This window comes from Hemicordylus capensis, chromosome 2, assembly GCF_027244095.1.
Source record: "Hemicordylus capensis ecotype Gifberg chromosome 2, rHemCap1.1.pri, whole genome shotgun sequence".
Taxonomy (NCBI): Eukaryota; Metazoa; Chordata; class Lepidosauria; order Squamata; family Cordylidae; genus Hemicordylus; species Hemicordylus capensis.
This window is the reverse complement of record NC_069658.1, coordinates 424,463,216-424,482,182: the sequence shown is the minus strand read 5'-3', so window position 1 is coordinate 424,482,182 and position 18,967 is coordinate 424,463,216. Positions and strand designations below refer to the sequence as shown.

Sequence of the window (18,967 nt, the reverse complement as noted above, 5' to 3'; positions counted from 1 at the left end):
TAGAAAAATGTTGCATGCCATCACCTGCTGTGGGTACATTTGCTGCACATCATTTGGAAAGCTCCCAATGGGAGTATTCCTGATCCTCTACTCTGGGGGTGGAAAACTGCACGGAGAACTCCAGCTAGTAACAGCTGATATGAGTTGTGCACCAGAAACAATACTGAACATGATCTGTTGCACCTGGAAAACTAGCATTAATTAAAAAGGCAGCATCAGGGACACATGCTAAAATTATGGTAGAAAGTATTGCAAAACTATTATGGAAAAGTCTCTACACTCCACTTAGTGACTTTTAAGATGTCTAAATATGAAGTATAATTTGGTTTAGAGGTGTTAGTAGAAATATAATATGTTAGAAACTTGGAAGTTGCATTGAAATTGCATGTCATATTTCTCACTGTTGCATATGCAAAGGTTACTAGCAACTTTCTTTTCATGCATGAGCTTTACTCTTGCAAGGATCCTCTCTGTGCCTGATTTTGGCAAATTCCTTTCTCCCCCTGCAGCTCCTTGCAGGCTCACACCCCATCCCCTTCTGGATAGTTCCTCTGACCCCCAGGAGATACTTTCTGGGGAACAAAGGAGGCTAATGTGGGGCAAAGAGGGCAGGAAAATTCCCTTGCATTCCATAAGGTCACACATAATTTATGTGCAATTCATCAAGCACAATGGTTATGTGGCAGACTGCGATGGTGGCATTCTGGACTGTCCCACTCCAGCCTACTGTGTGTGTGTGTGTGTGTGTGTGTGTGTGTGTGTGTGAAATAAATGTTTGAATGCTCAACTTGCAGGGAGGTTTTTATAAATGGAAGCATTCAAAAATATGTCCCCGCCCCTCCATTTACAGCCTGAAGTGGCACATCCTGTATTCTACTGCTTCTGTCTACCATCTCAGTCTTTGTCACATCAGGTATAGCATAGCAAAAGTGTGAGATAGTTTTTAATTTTGTGTCCAGAAGAGGACACTCACAGCGAAGCTGGAACAACAGATGCAAATATTTTCTGGCAGGCATAAAGAGGAAACAGGTGCTTGCACCTCAACCAGCTTTAAGCAGAGGGTGGAAATGGGATCTCCTCTCACTGGGCAATAAAAGGCAACACCTGAATGAGCTCCTGTTAGGGAGGTTTTGGTCACAGAAAGCCTCACCAGGAGTTTCTCCCAGACCGATGGTCCCATGGGGCTGTACAGAGTGCAATCTCCTTCTCCCCCCAATCCCAGCAAGTTATTTGGAAGCTGTTGCAAGAAGCCAGCTTTCCTGCACATTATTCCCAACACCCTGGGCTTCTGGTGCCACCTAGCGACTAAAATTTCTGTTCAACTAGAACCTCTAGCAGCTGCTCTTTTAGATAATCTCAGTGCCTCCATATGTCTTCAGTTCTGAAGATGTTTACTCATTTGGGGATGGCACAACATGCTTTTAAATGTATTTTGTTGTACTGCTGCCCAAGGAAATGCCCCTCTGAGCCTTGCTGTAACCATAAGGGGCCAATCAACTTCCAAAGGCCATCTCCAAGCAAGCGGGGGTGTTTATCTGTTTATATTGCATAGGATTTCACATTGGGCCATAATTGTGGGTCAAGCAGGGTAGTAGCAGCGGCTGCAGCTTTTAGGCACTTAACAGGCATCCAATTAGAGGCCATGAACTGAGAATATAATAGGCTTGTTAACTGGCAGTATTTAATCTGAAGGAGATATAGGATTAGCCTGGCCAATCTGTGCTTTGTTTGGGAGGTTTCTGCTGCTTTTTAATTAATGATGATGGTTTTCTTTGAAGAGTCCCATTGTATCTGACCTTTGTAGCCAGAGGTCAGATAGGGGTGAGGAATAGAAAAACATAAGGCTCCTTTCCAGCTGCAATATAAGATACACTCACAGGAAGAGAAAAAATGAGACATGGCTGTCATCGTTCTCAGTTGGTATCTGAGAAGGGTCCAGAAGACAGGCATTCAATGGCAGGTTAGTGAGATCAATGGCAGGACTCCAAACAGGCCCTGAAGCTGATATCTGATGGTTATCAGGCACAGACTTGCAGAAAAACAAACCAGGGCTGCAAAACAAACCCAGACATCTTCCCAGTGACAATCCCTGTCCTCTGTAGGAATTTTCAAGTGCAAACCTGGTCTTTTGGTTTTGACCAGCAAAGAGACTTGATTGGCATCTTTTTCTTTGTGTGTGTGCATGAATACACATAAATCCACATACAAATCAGCACCTACTATGGTTTCTTTGAGCCCAGCTTGTCCTCACCTCTGCAACCTATTTGGCAGATGTATACAGTACTAGGCACTTTCCAGACTGTGGGATGAAGTGCTGTAAAATCCCACAGCTTTTGAAGGATTTTGAAAATCCTGACGTTTTGAAGCCACCGTGGGATTTAACACCACTTCCTCCTAGGAGAGAGAGCAAGAGAAGGTGGCAGGTGACTGATTGCTTTTCCTCACCTTCTCCCCACCCCCCACACCACCAGTCTTCTGGGGACTGCTGCCCACCACCTCTCCAACCCCCACATGTGAGGCAAATCAGGGAGGAAGATTGCAAAGCTGGGGAGTTGTGGTGGAGTGGCAGGGGAAGAAGAGAATTTCCTTGAGGGCTCGCTGGTGGGAGTTGCGGTGGGGTGGTGAGGAGAGAGAACAAGAGAGAGGTGAGGGGCAAAACAACCCCCAAGTGAAGCTGGCAAATCGGGGAGGGAGACTGCCGGCAAAGCTGGGGAGAAGAGAGAGAGAGAGAAGAGTAGGTGGAGAGGCTTTCCCTCCTCCCCTTTTTTGAAACAGTGGAGCAACCCTCCTAGAACGGAAAAATACTGCTTTCTTTTCTTTTTTTGCAACACACATGCAATGTTATAGCACTGAAATGCAAAGCTAATACCTGAAAGAAGGCATTGGATATGTGAATGGCATCTTGCTGTCCGCGCAGCCACTGCAATGTTAAAACCCAGGGTCGTTCGGAAGCATACTGAGTGAAACTGTTGTAGTGTCTAATTTGGAAAGCACCTTGGCCAGCAAATTCAGTGCTGATTCAGTAGCCTGCCTTTCCAGTTTTAGGAGGGCTGCCCATCCTTTTAAAAACAGTGTTAAAGTACTGCATGTAAGGCTATGAATATGTGATGGGACTCCCACTGGGAATGATGGGAGTACCAGTGCAACTGCATTTACACACTGCTTAGTAGTCACAGAGCAGCCCCACCATTGCAAGCAACACAGGTGTGCTTTAGGCTTCATCACAACAGGAGCACGCCTCTCCTTTATAGCTGTGGGTCACTGAATGGAATGGAAACCATTGTATTTCCACAATAGAGTGACAATTAAAATTATGCTCACCCTTTCTAGCTTAATTCTACAGATTAAAGAGCTGGAAACCTGCTTCCCCTGTTCCTTAAATGAGAGCTGAAAACCATGAGATGGTGAATTCTGTCATTCATATAAGCTTCTGTGCAATTGTGTGGTGCAGGCATGGACTACATACAATAATATTTTGCTTGGTACTTCTTGAATGTGCAAAGGACTTCACATTAATTATCTTGATGTAATCCTGTATATTAAATATTATTATCTCCATATAGCACCTGGGACTGATGTAATGGAGTGGGTTGCCTAAGGATGCCTAGGCCGAGATCAGACGACATAGGAAACCGGAGGTCCCTTCACCTCTGTTTTCCAAAGCTAGTTGTCTGAACTCAGAAAACCAGAGTTAAGGGTGAAAAGGGACCTGCAGTTGCCCTCCACTTTGAAACATCGGTCAGAATGGAGTTTCGCCCCTCTTAACTCCGATTTCATGGCACCAGTGTTACGTATGAATGCTGGCACTCCAGTTAGGGGCCTATGGAACTAGTGTTGAGGGAGGAAGCTCCTCCCTCCCTCTGGCCCGACTGGCAGTGCGGGCTGTCTTTCTGTCAAGAAGGAAGCCTGCACAGCCAACTCCCTTGCCTCTCTGCAGTCTCGCTGACTGCAGAGAGGCAGCTCTCCCTGTCCGAACGTGGATGGGGTTGGGGGGTTACATCTGAACTGGGTGTTTGTGAATTCACAGCAGAGCACCTAAAGAAACAAGAGTTCATATAGAATTCACCTAGAGAATTCAGAACAGAGGTTCAACCAGCAAAATCCTGATTCACAACTCTTGTCTCTTAGCCACCACACTATACCAGCTTTCTACAACCTTCTCTTGTAGAACCTGCAATCCCTACTATATCAAATGGTGATAAGGCTGAGTTTAGCAAGAAGGCTGTTATTTGTGGTTTGCAGGGATGAGATGTATGGACTGAGCACTGTTGATCCTGAAAAATGCAGAATGTAGACACAGTCTTACTATTTCCCTTAATGATTGCATTTGCCCAAGTAGTAACTGGCAGCACCAAAGTGCATTAGACCTGCTCAGCCTTCAGTGTGCCATGCTCCCAACCTGTCTGAACTGCGGACTTGCATATTACAGTTTGCATTTTACAAAGTTGTATGGCTGCGATCCTTTTCTGATGTGTTCTCTTAATGTAGGTAGGGAAGAGGAAAGCAAGAACTGGCCATCCAAGGCCTTTGCATCTTTATGAAGACAGGAGCAGGGCTGGCTTTGCTGCTCTCCCCCCCCCCCCAGGCTGGGTTGGCTGGAGGATTCCGGAAGTTCCATGGATGTGGACAGTTGCCAGACTGAGCTGTGATGCTGCTTGTTTCCTAATCCGTGCTGAACAAACAAAGTGCTGATTGAGTCTAATGGTCCCTTTAATCAGAGAGCTGGGCGCTGACACTAGATTACAGTGTTTATAATTTACAGCTAATCATTCGCATAGAAAAGGAAACAAAATATAAACTGCAGCAGTTGAAAACTTTTCACATTAACAGGCCTACTTAGTGATTATTTCTGAGCAGGGAGCCAAGTGTAAGGGAGATGTCGGCGAATGGGCCAGGCCCCCTCTTCCATCTCGCAGTTGTTATTGTAAGTCCTAAAGAGGAGATTTGCCCAGCTGCTGCTGCATTAAATGTTACTGACTTTCTTTCAGAAGAACCCAGAGTCCTAGTGTTGCTTCCAGACAAGACATGGAGGGTCTATTTACAGGACCCTGGAGCGCACAGTGCCAGCAGGAAAAGCACACCAGAAGCCTGCCCCTCTAGACTCCTAATCTGTGCCTGTCTTGAGCTCCATCATATGTAGGAGCTCTTTGCATCATGTCTCTGCAGTTTTTAACCATTGGTAACATCATGCCAAAATCTGAATCTCACACGTCGTGGCAAATACACACGGCTGCTTTGCCATGGACTGGGATGACTTCCAGCCATGAGCATACAGATGATTGTGGCCCTAACCTGTAGCAAAATGGCTATAAGTATGTGAGGAGTCAAGCTAAATGCAGTCACCATCTTCAGAGGAGGAGTACCACTGCCTCCAGGATGCTGGGGACAAAGGAGGATTGTTGCCCTGCTCATGAACTTCCCAAAGACGTCTGGCTGTCTGCGCTGGAATGGCATGCCATGCCCTCCAACATGTCACCGATGAAAACAGGGACATGCCTGTAGCATGTTATTCCTGATTCCCAAAGCAGATGAGCCAAGCACACTCCAAATTTTTACAGATGAAAATAGGGATACACTTCTAACAACCAATTCTCATACCAAGGATTACTGCCCAGCCCTTCATCTACTATTACACATTGCTGAAGACTGGATTCCACCTGCTGTACATGGTGCGCTGCATAATGCTTTGGAGCTGTGCACCCATTGATGTGCAAGTTCCCTAGAGACACACAATTCATCTATCCACCCACCTACCCACTTGGGAGTTGTAATTGCTAGAGACTCTGGAGAGGAAGCTGAATCCTGAAGAATGGCAATATGACAAATCTAGCAACTCGCATTAAAAAGAATTAAGAAGGCCTCCCCAAGAGCCAATAATAGCAATTTACCAGGGATGGATTCCAGAAAATAGGGACTATCCCCGGTAAGTAGCCTATGGAATACTGGATGAGAAGGATCTTTGGCTGTATCCAGTACAATTCTGCATGTTCTTTATTATTTCAGCAAAGGACTTGGAAAACAGATCAAGCCTAATAGATTGTGCCACAGGAGAGCCAGGCCCTAAATAGATAGGCCAGCAGTAGTGCCCTGAGGGGAAAGGTTCCTACTTCAATCTGGCCCAGGCCTCATCCCCCTGCAGCCTCCTGCCCTAAGCTGATTGGCCAGGAAAGACCACATGTGACAGGGTACAACTAAGCAGTGTGCATGCCGAACACCACGGGCCATGCTATTTCAGCTGGCCACACTCTGCGCCAACTATGCCACTGCCCCCCTTGCTGGCCAGGCACAAAGTGCCTTCCCTCCAAACAAGTCAAAGAGATCTAGGCGTTATAAAGCTCTTCTTTCTAGCCTAGATTATTGTATTTTGACTGATTGTTTGTGTATTTTCCATTCACTTCTGCTTACCATTAACAACTGTTCTTCGGGCTAGCTCCCAAAGGACAAGGCCATATGCCCAGATGTCAGTCCGTTTGAAGGATTCAAAGCAGTCCATACGAATCTGTTCATCTAAAACCTCAGGTGCCATGTAGCGTTTGGTGCCCACCCGTGGGTTGTTCCCAATGTCCAGGTTGTCGTTGCTCTGGGAATGCATGACTGCCAGACCTGAAAGGGAGCAATTAAGCCAAAGATTAGAAGAAGGTTCGTCTAGGAAAGCAGCCTTCAGTCCAGTCCTTTTATGGGAGCCTATTTCTTCCCTGCGTGACCGGAGACAAAGTTCATAATGTCCCCGTGCCTCAGTTTCTCTGACATGGGATACCAGCACCATCCTCCATCATAAGGCTAGATATTGGGGTGATGGGGAGAAAGGCATATAGGGAAAGGTTTAGCAGGATGGCACAACTTTTGTGATGTTTATTATATAACTGGGAAACTTGAGACTGCAGGTATGACTTGGTGTATTTATTTGGTGAAGAGTGCACGTGAGTCTTCATGGCAGACTTGAAAGGGCTAGCATGTGTATCCAGTATACATGGTTCACATGTGCTACAACCTCAGCCAATGCTTGTTTCTCACCTCCCCTTGGCCACCTGGTGTGCTGATCAAGAAACCAACAAGATTCACCCTTTAGGCAAGGAGATTTCTCTTCTTCCAGGAACTTGTATGATCCACTTCTTGTTTTACAGAAGTCTAACCAGAGTTAGGGTAGAATTCTGCTGAATAGAATTTCCTTGGAATTCTCAGTAGATGGCTCTGACATACATTCCTAGGACCGGATTGATTGCCATATTTGATATCAAGAAGTAACATTTTATTTGAGTGAGGTTGTGTAGTGACCCTGGCATGATTTTGCCTTCCTCCATAGATTGGCTCAGTTGTAAGAGTTACCTGTAGATACTGCAGGATAAGCACCTCAAAAAGTGCATTTACCCTTTTCCTGAACGACCTGTGTCGTGTAAATATGCTTTTTATGGGGTAGCAGAGTCAGATGTGGTAGAGATCATGTTAGGCTAATGACCTGGGAGACTTGTGGGTCAGAGGCTGGGAATCAATCACCTCAGGTTTCCTAGGAAGCTTCCTTATGCAGAGGTAGGCAGAGGCACATTTGCCAGAAGGGCTTGGTCAGCAACTGTCGCCCACTCACCCAGATCAGCAATGCAGCATTGTTTATTGCTCTTGACCAGGATGTTCCTGCTCTTCAGATCCCGGTGAGCAATGGCTGGTTTGCCCTGGGTGCCAAAGATCTCCACGTGTAGGTGAACAAGCCCGCAGATGATGGAGGCAGCCAAGCGCAGGCAGTTCTCCACATCCAGTGCTGTGTACTGCAAGTAGTCATAGAGGGAGCCATGTTCATGGTAGTGGGTGATCAGCCACAGCTGCGTGCTTGAGTTCCTGGATGTCATGTCCGAGGCAATGAATCCTGTGGGTTATGAAGGAGGGCAGTGCTCAGGAGTGGGTCCAGGCAGGCAGATAGGCATAATTATAAGAGATTTCAGAAAGAAATGAAAAATGGCTGCCTGTACTGAAAACAACTGAGAACACTATTGAATAAACACTTGACAAAATAATCCCATACGCTCCTGCCACTTTTTTTTTTTTTTAAACTAATGGTTCATCTAGACCAGCACTGTGAACCTTGACTGGAAATGGCTCCACATGGTCTCAGGCAACAGTCTTTTCCAGGCCCTGATATGAGAGACTGCTTTGTGCCTTACTCAGACAAAGCATGGACCAAACTAAACTGTAATCTCTCTCCACTGTGGCCAGTCTCCCCTCTCTTCTTTAAGTAGAAAAAGGAGGAGGATCTGCTGGAAAGGGCTCCTAGCATGATTCTTCCTGGTTTCTGTTTAGTGTACCATTAACATACTACGTCATCCAACAATAAGCCTTAATATTTCTGAGCTTGATGGTCCCTCTATACCATTATCTTCTCCATTCACCTTTTTTCACTCGAGCTGCAACATTTCATCAATTAATCAATTCAAACCCTTTTGATGGACTAAAAAGGTGCCTCCAGTTAAATGAACAACAGTGCTTAAAAACGTTAACTATTTTACAAGTCATTATATTGGATTGGTTCTAAGAATGAAAGTAATCTCTTACAGCACCTGTGGACTGTCTAATTTTGTTGTTGATTGATGCAGGTCTCTTACTTCTGATTTGGGAATATCAAAGTATGAAGCAGATGGTTGTGTGTGTGGTCAGGTTAATACATAGGGATAGCCTGTACGTCTAGGTCCACTTGGGGCAAGCTAGACAGTATGCCTATTACATGATTGGGGCCTGTGCGTTTTGATTTTCCAACACAACACATATTGGGGGGCCCCATGAAACCCTTTGGCACCATGGTCTCAATTCGAGTTGCCCTCACGTAACTTTTATTTGCTTTTATTTCACGTAACTTTTTATTTGGTGCCCATAGGAGCTTTTCTCCTGGAGCAAACAAGAACTGCAAGGGAACCCAATCTGGATTAGGGGTGGGGCAGGCAGCCCCCTGCACAATCCTGATTGGGATTGTCCCCATGTGAGATTTACATTAGAAAAATTAAGCACACAGGCTCTGATTATGCAAGAGGAATACTGTCTGTGTTTGCTCAATGCTGGCTTTTCTGGAGGGACAGCATTAGCATTACTTCCACTCACCTAAGATGTTGTCGTGCCTCAGCAGCACAGTGTTGTAGATCTGTGTCTCACGGAACCACGACTGTTCATCCCGGGAAGAGAAGATCTTCACAGCCACGTTCTCCCCATGCCATATACCACGCCATACCTCCCCATAGCGTCCTTTGCCTGTTATGACAATTTACAATGGATTTTGTTTAACTGCATCAATGTTCTTCACTCTGAGCTGGGTCATGGTTCACCAACACACACTTGAGTATGCCAACATACTCTCTTGCTATGCCATAGGCATGGAAAATTAAGATGAGGGGGTTTATTTCTGCCTGAGAGAATGTAGGAACTGTCAACCTGGATCATAACCCTAATGAATCTAATCAGCTTCCAGAAATAGCTGTAATATTTTCTGTACACAAGTGCAGTCTGAGATTGAGGGTACAGACAAATGGAAAGCAAGAAGCAACTCCTAACATTTTTTGGTGGAGAAGAAAGAAACGTTTGGGCGGGTGGGAATATGTGGTGTTAGATTTGGCAGGGGAAGTTCAGTAAATGAGGAAGGAACTCATCAGATACTTAGGGAGGGTTCTACACCCCTGGTCTGAATGGCTTAAAAACAGGATGGCAGCACACAAGCCTGCTTATCATGTGACCCAGCTCTCACTAGGCTCACTAATTCTCGAGGATGCTAGCCTAAGCAATGGCTTAAGAATGGATTTTTATCAGAGAGCTGGGATTTATGTTCCTCTTCCCACAGGTGCTAGACATAGGTGACAGTTTACACACTGGGTTTTGCTTACCAACGCATTCAGCCAAGGTGATCTGCCGAGCCACCGTTCTTTGAACAAGGAAAGGCAGCCCAGAGCCACTCCCAGTAGTACAGTCATCATTCAGCAAGTCCTGAGGGCAATTTGAAATGAAAGATAAAGCTCTGAGCAAGGGAGGCACACCTTGGAAAATGGCATAACCTGACATCAATTCACCAAGCCTTATTGCCACACCTTGTCCAGATGGGGATCATTTGGATGCAGTCTGCTTCTCTGCCTTTCCATCCTAGACAAACCCCACCCTCACAACCTGCCATAAAAACCAGCTTTGAAAGGAGCTAAGTTGCATCTCACAAGCTCCTTCCTAGTGGAGAAGATGAAAGCACTCACAAGGTGGGACACACTGCAGGCAAGTACCTCTGCCCTATGGCTGGGGGGGGGAAAACCAGGATGTGGGGAGAAGAAGAGCAGGATCAGGGGAATGCAAAGTGCAGCCAGGCAGAGAACAGGCAGGCATACTGACTGGGCAGTGGGAGAGGCAGGACAAAGGCAGACACAGGCAACCAACAGATGCCTAGACAGGTTTGAGGCCTGGCCAGGGAGCTCAAACTGGAGTAGATGACTAGCCTGTCAGCAGACTCTTCCTGCTTCCTGTTACAGGGGCCTGCTGGGAGGCTGCTGGAGCCGAGAAAGCAGGGAAGCTCAAGGGGTCTCAGGGTGGGCTGAGGCCCTCTTCCTGATGCCTACTTACATCTAAGGTACTGTCTCCAACCGCTGATGCCTTCAGCATGAAGTCCAGGTCCCCCAATTCATCCGACCCAAACAGCATCTGTCTCCGTCGACTCTGGGCCACCTTCCATGCAGAGAGCCCCAGCAACACAGCAAGAATCAAAACAGCAAACAGTGGGACCAAAGTCATCAGGAGGAGGTTCTGAAGAGATGGGATCTCTCCCGGCTTCTCTGTTCCTGATTGGAAGGGAATGAAATGAACCCATTTGCTTATTCTGAGTCAATGCAATGTTAGTTCCTATCACAGTGCAGTCTGCTATCTGGCCTACAGGGCTGAAGGCTGCTTTCTAGAGGCCAGCAGCGTGAAACCACCCTCTTCGCACTGTGTGTACTGTCCACTGCAGGCTCTGACCCAGCCCCAAGGCCAAGTAAGGGGGAAAAAAAAACTCTGTTCCTTATTAACCTGAAAAGGAATACTACATTTTAATCCTAAATAAGGAACATATCCTTGGTATAGGAGACAGGTGGCAAGCCAACATTATCTTGGGCCACAGGGATCTCTAGGGTGAAGCCAGCTATTGTATTAGGGCAGTAGTTATTTTTATGGGTGCAGCTCCTGGCCCACCACCGTCACCTTTGGACCATTTGTCTGCAAAGCACAATTGTCATTCCGCACCGTAAACCCGATGCTCCCTGCAAGCGGTGGATCTGGCTGTTCTGCTGAAGATTGCACAGAGGCAATATTTTCACTTCCCCTCACCGTAGGCCTCTGACTTCCTCTTGGACCTCAAGGAGGCTGAAATGGCTCTGGTGAGTAATCACACCATGTAAAGGACTAGTCATGTGATTGCTCCCTTGTGTGTTCCAGGCCCCTGTTCCTCATACAGTCGGGTGTGCCTTTTCTGTGCCAATGCTCACCAACTCTCAGCAGCTTCTGTAGGAGTGTCGTAAAATGTCAGCTCATTTACAGATTGGATCCGGGACACATGGCAAAGCTGCCACAGACAAACATTTCACTGCATATTTAAACTCCCGTAAACTCAATCCACTTTTCTGCCTATTTACAGAAAGCACTCCTGGATCCATGAATGATTGGAACCCAGCTCAACTATGAGACAGATACACTTGTTATTCAGCTGTGATGTCAGACCCCTTAATTATGCACTTGCACTGTGCATCGATGCATTTTATGTGATATGGTATCAGTTCTTGCCAACTGAACACAGAAGAGTTGTTTCCCGCTAGAGGGTGACAATGAATTCATTGCCAGTAGAGTGGCAGCTTTTGCAATAATGGGACCGAATGCTGCAAGGGGTTTGTGAGAAATAATGCTGTTAGAAGTGCATCTGAAGTTGTCATTGGCCAACATCCCAACGAATGAAGTGCTGATGCAGCAGTGTTGTGTTCTAGTCTAAGGCTGCCGTGGCACACGTGGTGCAGGGCAGTGGTGGCGGCGGCTGCTGCTTTGGGGGGCGGGGGGGCAGAGGGGAGGGTAAGGAAGGAGTGAGGGGTAACCATAGGCGGGATTAATAATAGGCAGGGACAAACCTAAGTTTAAAAGAAGTGAGTCACCAGCCCATGGCTTTCTCCATCTGTAAAGTTGTTTACGTGTCTCAACCCAAATCTCCATAATCATTCATAAAAACACTTGGAAGCTGGCTATTCAGTGCTAATTTAGTGCTCAATTCACCCCTTGGTTGGCTGTGAGTAAAGGAATCCTGCCCTTAGAGTAGTTAGTTGTAGATGTGTGGAAAGTAGCAATGCCCTCACTCTTATGCAATATGGCCAACCAGTAGGTGGCATTAGCATTTGCTAAAAGTGATCCTAATTAGAGGCAGAGCCCATACCTGCTTCCTGCCTGTACTGTTTTGTCTCTTCCTGGAACACAATAAAAACAAGTCTTATCTAATAATGGCCGCCTTCCTCTGAACTCTCATGACATGGTGTCAGAAGTCTGAGTTTTAATTCCACAAATTGCTCACTTTCCTGCACTAGAAGCCTTCAGCTTCGACAATCCTGCTGCCTGGCCAGAATGGAAAGAAAGATTTGCCTGCTTCATACTAGCTACAAAGCTCCACAAAGAAGAAGGCATTGTAGAAGTAAGTGCCCTTCTTTATGTCATGGGAAAGGAAGCAAACAGCGTCTATAAATCCTTTACCTTTGCTGAAGAGGGTCATAAGAATTACGGCGAGGCTGTTTTGGCTAATTTTGATGCCCATTTCATCCCAAAATGCAATGTGCTCTTTGAGAGGGCTTGCTTCTATCAAAGGACACAGCTGCCTGGAGAAAATGTTGAGTCATTTGTTAAAGGGCTGTATGAGCTTGCTGAGCACTGTGATTTTACAGACAGAAAGGAAGAACATCTTGGAAACAGGCTTATCCTTGGAATTCTAGATAAAAGGCTATCAGAGTGAACGCAGCTCACAGAAAATTGAACTCTTCATAAAACCATTGAAATGGCAAGGCAATCAGAGTTAATAAAAGCACAGACCAGGGAGCAGAGGAAACCTGAAACCAGTTTGGAAGAAATAGCCTTTTCTCCACAAAGCACTAACAGCCAAAGCTCCTCTGGAAATTCAAAATTCAAGTCTGTAGCTGCAAGACCTGAAGAAAAGAAACCCCAAGTAAAGCAGCCTAGCCATTTCAAAAGCACATCACAGCAAAAAGGCATACACTCCCAGTCTGCATGTACATGATGTGGAAGGATGCATAGCATTCAAGGAATCTGTCCAACTAGAGGAGCTCAGGGCAAGAAATGTTTTACAATAGGATACTTTGCAATTGCATGTCGTGCACGGATGGTACAAGAAGTTACCACTGAAGTGGAGCACCAATTTTTCTTAGACTCAGTTTTTTGCAAAGACTGAACTCGCATGGAGGACTGATTTAACAATTAATGGCAAGAGTGTAAATTTCAAAATAGATTCAGGCATGGTTGTTTCTATTATCTCAGAGGAGACCTATGCTAGCTTCCAGAATCCTCCTCCACTACACAAAGCAGAGACTGTTCTACGCAGCCCAGGTGGTCCCTTAGACTGTATAGGACAATTTATAACACAAACCAGTCATAAAGACAACCAATATGAATTGTCTGTGGATGTGATTGGAGCCCATGGCCTGGATAATCTCAGTTGTGGAGTAGCTACCAGAATGGGACAGATGAAAGCAGTGGGGAAAATAGAAGGGGTGTTTGGGGACATTGGCTTACTCCAGGGAGACCTTGTGGACACTGTCTTAAGACAGGATGCTAACTCGTATAGCATCCACACACCCTGCAGGATTCCCATTCCCTTATGCCACAAAGTTGAAATGGAGCTGAAAAGGATGAAGGCACATGGCATAATTAAAGAAATCACAGAGCCTACACCATGGTGCACTCCAATGGTCTCAGAAAGAAAAATGGGAAAATCTGTATCTGTGTAGGCTCAATGCTCAATGAAACAATAGTTAGAGAAAAATATGTACTCCCGATGCTGGAAGATCTACTTCCAAAAGTGACTGCAGCCAAAGTATTTTCCAAATTAGATGCTTCAAGTGGCTTCTGGCAAATGCCTCTGATAGATCACCAAACGAACAACATTTAGAACATCCTTTGGGAGAATCTTTCCAGTGCTTGCCCTCCAGGATCACCAGTGCTCCCGGGATCTTCCAGGAGAAGATGACAGAACAATTTAGGGGCATAAAAGGGGTCATCGTTTTTATGGATGACATTTTAGTACATGGCACATCACTAGAAGAGCATGATCAAACTGTAACCCTCTTCCTAAATCTGATCCAGGAGTCTGGACTTGAACTAAACAAAGAAAAATTGCATTTTCTGCCAAACTGAAATAGAGTTCTTAGGACAAGTGATTACAGAACAGGGTATGAAGCCATGCCCTGAGAAAGTAAAAGCCATTCAAAACTTAAAAGCACCTACAAACATCACCGAATTGAGATGCTTTCTAGAAATGGTGAATTATCTCAGTTGATACCTGCAGACCTCTTTACAGAGACACAGCCTCTAAACCTGTTACCACGATTCAATCAGGGCCGGATTAAGCCAGTGCGGGGCCTGTAGCATATGTTATAAAGGGGCCCTAATTTTTTTTTCTAATGCACATAAATATTAAAATGTAAATTATTTACTTGCATAGTAAAGTAATTCAATTTTTTTCATTTGCTATATTTTGGAGTATGAGAGACCAAGCCACAAACTCACACTTACTACAACAACAGTGAACATTTATATACCATTTTTCAATCAAAATTCTCAAAAGTGGTTTACATAGAAAAATAAAGAGTGGATAGATGCTTCTCTGTCTCCAAAGGGCTCACACACTAAAAAGAAAAATGTGGTAGGCACCAGCAACAGCCACTGGACAGATGCTGTGCTGGGCCTGCTCTTAAAAGGCACATTTAGCAGAAAAGGGATATTTTATCTAACATGGACCAAATAAAACAGGTAAAGTTTTAACTTTAATTCCCAGTTGGAAGCCGGGCATGTGGCGCCCTCAAAAACACAGGGCCCGTAGCAAATGCTACATTTGCTACTACGTTAATCTGCCTTTGGATTCAATACATCCTGGAGTTGGTGTCCAGATCCAGAGGCTGCATTTACAAAAATAAAAACCTGATCATAAATGCCCCAGTTTTGCACCTCTGATGCTAACAAGCCTACAGTGGTTAGTGCTGATGCAAGCAGTTTTGGACTAGGTGGTGTTCAACTCCAATTACACAAGTCAGAGTGGATGCAGGTTGCATTCTGCTCCAGGACCCTTACAGAAACAGAACAACATTATGCACAAATAGAGAAAGAATGCTTAGCCAGTGTTTGGCATGCAAAACCTTCTACAGATACTTGTGTGGTCTATCATCCTTCAGACTACTCACTGAATACAAACCATTGGTGACCCTAATAAAGGGGAAATATTTGGATCAAGCACAACTACAATATCAACATCTTTTGATAAGGATGAGGTTCAACCCAATAGCTGAATCGGTTCCAGGAGAAAAGCTGGTACTTGCAGATGCTTTATCACATAGTCCCATACGGCAGGAAGACACCTATGACCTACAGGAAGAAGTACAAGCTTATGTTGATGCTGTGCACAACTTCACAGCAACATCTGACAAGTGACTTCTCCAGATCAGAACAGCTACTCAACATGATCCAGAACGTCAAGAAGTCTTACAGTATATCAGAAATGCGTGGCCTGAATATATCAATGACAATTCTGAGCTACCGGTAAGTGAAACTTTTGTGAACATGGCCAACTTAGTTAATCAGACTATTAACGAAAGGAAATTGTATTGTGCTGCAAATTATGAGGAAAGAAATCCTAGTCCTGATTTACCAAGGCCATCAGGGCTTAACCAAATGCCGCGAGCATGCCAAGCAGACAGTGAGGCCCTACACATGATCAGTGTGTAGAGCCTTAAGGGGTTTGACAAGGAGAGCAGCCTTAGCCTGCTGTTCCCACACATGAGCAGTTGCTTGTTGCTGGGCGGCTGCATCGGCCGCCCAGACGAGCAGCAGCTTCAGTTGGGCGCTCCCGGCCATGGCTGCCAGGGAGCTCTGGGGGAAGGGGAGCGCTGCCACATGGCCCCCCAGAGCCCCAGGAAGGCACCACACAAGTGCATGGTGCCTTCCTGAGGTCCCCTCTCCCACCCACCCAAATGTGTCAGCCGCAGCTGCTTGCACACAATCAAAATAACGAGGTTAACAGAGCACCCACTCTGTTAACCTCATTTAGCGGGAGGGTTACTTAGGTGGGCTAGCCTCCGTGGAACCACTGGGCTCACCCAGTGGTTCCGACAATCACTAGAAACCGGGCTGGGCTCCCTTAGCCTGGTTTCTAGTGATCGTGGGAATAACTTCAGTATGGTGGCCCAGTATTCGAAATGACTTAAAGACTAAAGTCTTATCTTGTGATTATTGCAGAAAGAATAGACCAACTAAATGAAAAGAGCCTTTAATTACCACATCTTTGCCTACTAGACCTTGGAAGAAACTTGCAGCAAACCTCTGAATTTCAAGGCCAGTATTATTTGGTCATCATAGACTATTTTTCTAGGTATATCGAGATACTTTCCTTGTCTACCATCATGTGCCGTAGCGTCATTACACAACTGAAAAACACCTTTGCCTGTTTTGGCATTCTAGAAGAACTCATGACTGACAATGTGTCCCAGTTTATGGCAGCAGAATTCAAGCTCTTTTGCACGTCATTTAACTTCATCCATGTTACTATGAGTCCTCACTACCCTCAGACAAATGGGGAAGTGGAGAGGGCAGTACAGACTGCTAAGAAAATTTCGCACCAGGATGACCTGCATCTAGTTCTCCTGAGCTACAGATTCACACCATTAATAGCTATTGGAAATAGCCCTGCAGAACTATTAATGGGCAGACAAATCAGAACACCTGTTCCAACCCTAGAAAAAATCTGACTCCAGGGTGGACCAATCTGTACAAAGTTGCATCTTCAGATTGCAAAGCCAAGGACAGCTATGAGCATTTCTACAATAGGCAACATTCAGTACAACCACTCTCACACTTAGAGCCTCGTATCAGAGTCTAAATAAAACATTATAGAGAAAAGTCATGTCAGGCTCCTGCTACAGTTGTAGGAAGGAGAGACACACCCAGATCGTATTCAGTCAAGATGGATAGTGGAATTATTATTATTTCTTGCTTATACAGTCAGACAGGTGTTACTGACTGGTTTGTTTTATCCAGACATCGAGTCCTTCCCAAGGACCTGGGATGGCTGAATTTTATTGTCAATGTTGTTGCTATTGTTATAGATATTGTTGCAGAATATAGGCTGTTCCCAGTAAAGTTGCTTTTTGTAATTGGCTGATGGTGATTTCTGTGGCCCCTATGGTGTTGAGGTGCTCTTCAAGGTCTTTTGGAACTGCACCAAGGGTGCCAATTACCACTGGGATTATTTGGGTCTTTTTTTGCCACAGCCTTTCAATTTCAATTTGTAGATCTTTGTATTTTGGGATTTTTTCTATTTCTTTTTCTTCTATTCTGCTATCCCCTGGTATTGCTATGTCGATTATTTTAACTTGTTTCTTCTTCTTCTTGACTACAGTTATATCTGGTGTATTGTGTGGCAGATGTTTGTCTGTTTGTAGTCGGAAGTCCAATAATATTTTTACGTCTTAATTTTCTTCGACTTTTTCAATTTTATGGTCCCACCAATTTTTGGCTACAGGTAGCTTGTATTTTTTGCAGATGTTCCAGTGTATCATCCCTGCTACCTTGTCATGCCTTTGTTTGTAGTCAGTCTGTGCGATCTTTTTACAAGAGCTGATTAGGTGGTCCACTGTTTCATCTGCTTCTTTACAAAGGCGGCACTTGCTGTTTGTGGTTGATTTTTCTACTTTTGCTCTTATTGCATTTGTTCTTAGTGCCTGTTCTTGTGCAGCCAGTATTAAACCCTTTGTTTCTTTCTTCAAGTTGCCATTCTTAAGCCATTGCCAGGTCTTGGTGATGTCTGATTTTCCTCGTATATTGTGTAAATATTGACCATGCAGGGGCTTATTTTTCCATTTTTCTGCTTGGTTCTTGACTTGTTCTTTCTTGTAGGCCTGCTTTGTTTCATTGGTGTTGAATAGTTTCTCGTTATTGACCATTTGAAGTGCATCTTCTTCACTGTCCTTGATATATTCTTCAAGGCCTCTTTTCTCCTCCTCTACTGTTTGATGCACTTTCAGCATTCCTCTTCCACCTGAGCTGCGAGGGAGGTATAGCCTATCTACATTACTGCAGGGGTGCAGAGCATGATGGATGGTCATTATTTTTCTGGTCTTACGATCTAGCGTCTCTAGCTCTGCCTGGGTCCAGTCTATTATTCCTGCAGTGTATCTGATAACAGGTATAGCCCAGGTGTTTATGGCTTGTATGGTGTTCCCACCATTGAGTTTGGACTTGAGGATTTTTCTAACTCTCCTGATGTATTCACTTCCAATTTGTCTTTTAACTTCAGTGTGTGCAATGTTATCAGCCTGGAGAATGCCCAAGTATTTGTAATGTTCTTTCTCTTCCAGGTTCTTGATGTTCCTTCCATTGGGCAGTTCTATTCCTTCTGTTTTTGTTATTTTTCCTGTGTTCATTATTAATGCAGCACACTTGTCTAGTCCAAACTCCATTGCTATATCGCTACTGAATATACGGACAGTGTTTAGCAGTGATTCAATATCTGACTGGGAATTTCCATACAACTTCAGATCGTCCATATACAGCAGATGGTTGATTTTACTTGATGTTTTAGATGTCTGGTATCCGAGGCCTGTTTTGTTTAGTATTTGTGAAAGTGGGGACATGGCGATTACAAACAACAGAGGGGATAGTGAGTCCCCTTGGAAAATGCCTCTTCTAATGCTAACCTGTCCAAGTGTCTCGCCATTGATTGCTCATTGCTTTT

At 44.9% G+C, this 18,967-nt stretch overlaps 1 protein-coding gene and 1 long non-coding RNA gene across 4 annotated transcripts in view; one reads left to right on the top strand and one right to left on the bottom strand.

Annotated features, from left to right (window-relative positions):
* LOC128345736 (uncharacterized) overlaps nucleotides 1-8,542 on the top strand; it is a 30,527-nt gene extending 21,985 nt beyond the window's left edge. For all 3 annotated transcript variants that reach the window (XR_008316612.1, XR_008316613.1, XR_008316614.1), the window contains exon 3: nucleotides 4,489-8,542. This is a non-coding gene — a long non-coding RNA (uncharacterized LOC128345736). The remainder of the gene's footprint in view (nucleotides 1-4,488) is intronic.
* The window catches only part of ACVRL1 (activin A receptor like type 1), a 45,768-nt gene that overhangs the window by 12,305 nt on the left and 14,496 nt on the right, over nucleotides 1-18,967 (bottom strand). Inside the window, 5 exon segments of the mRNA XM_053298121.1 lie at nucleotides 6,406-6,603; nucleotides 7,583-7,858; nucleotides 9,082-9,228; nucleotides 9,855-9,954; nucleotides 10,573-10,787. Of these exon segments, the coding sequence (XP_053154096.1) occupies nucleotides 6,406-6,603; nucleotides 7,583-7,858; nucleotides 9,082-9,228; nucleotides 9,855-9,954; nucleotides 10,573-10,787 (936 nt within the window).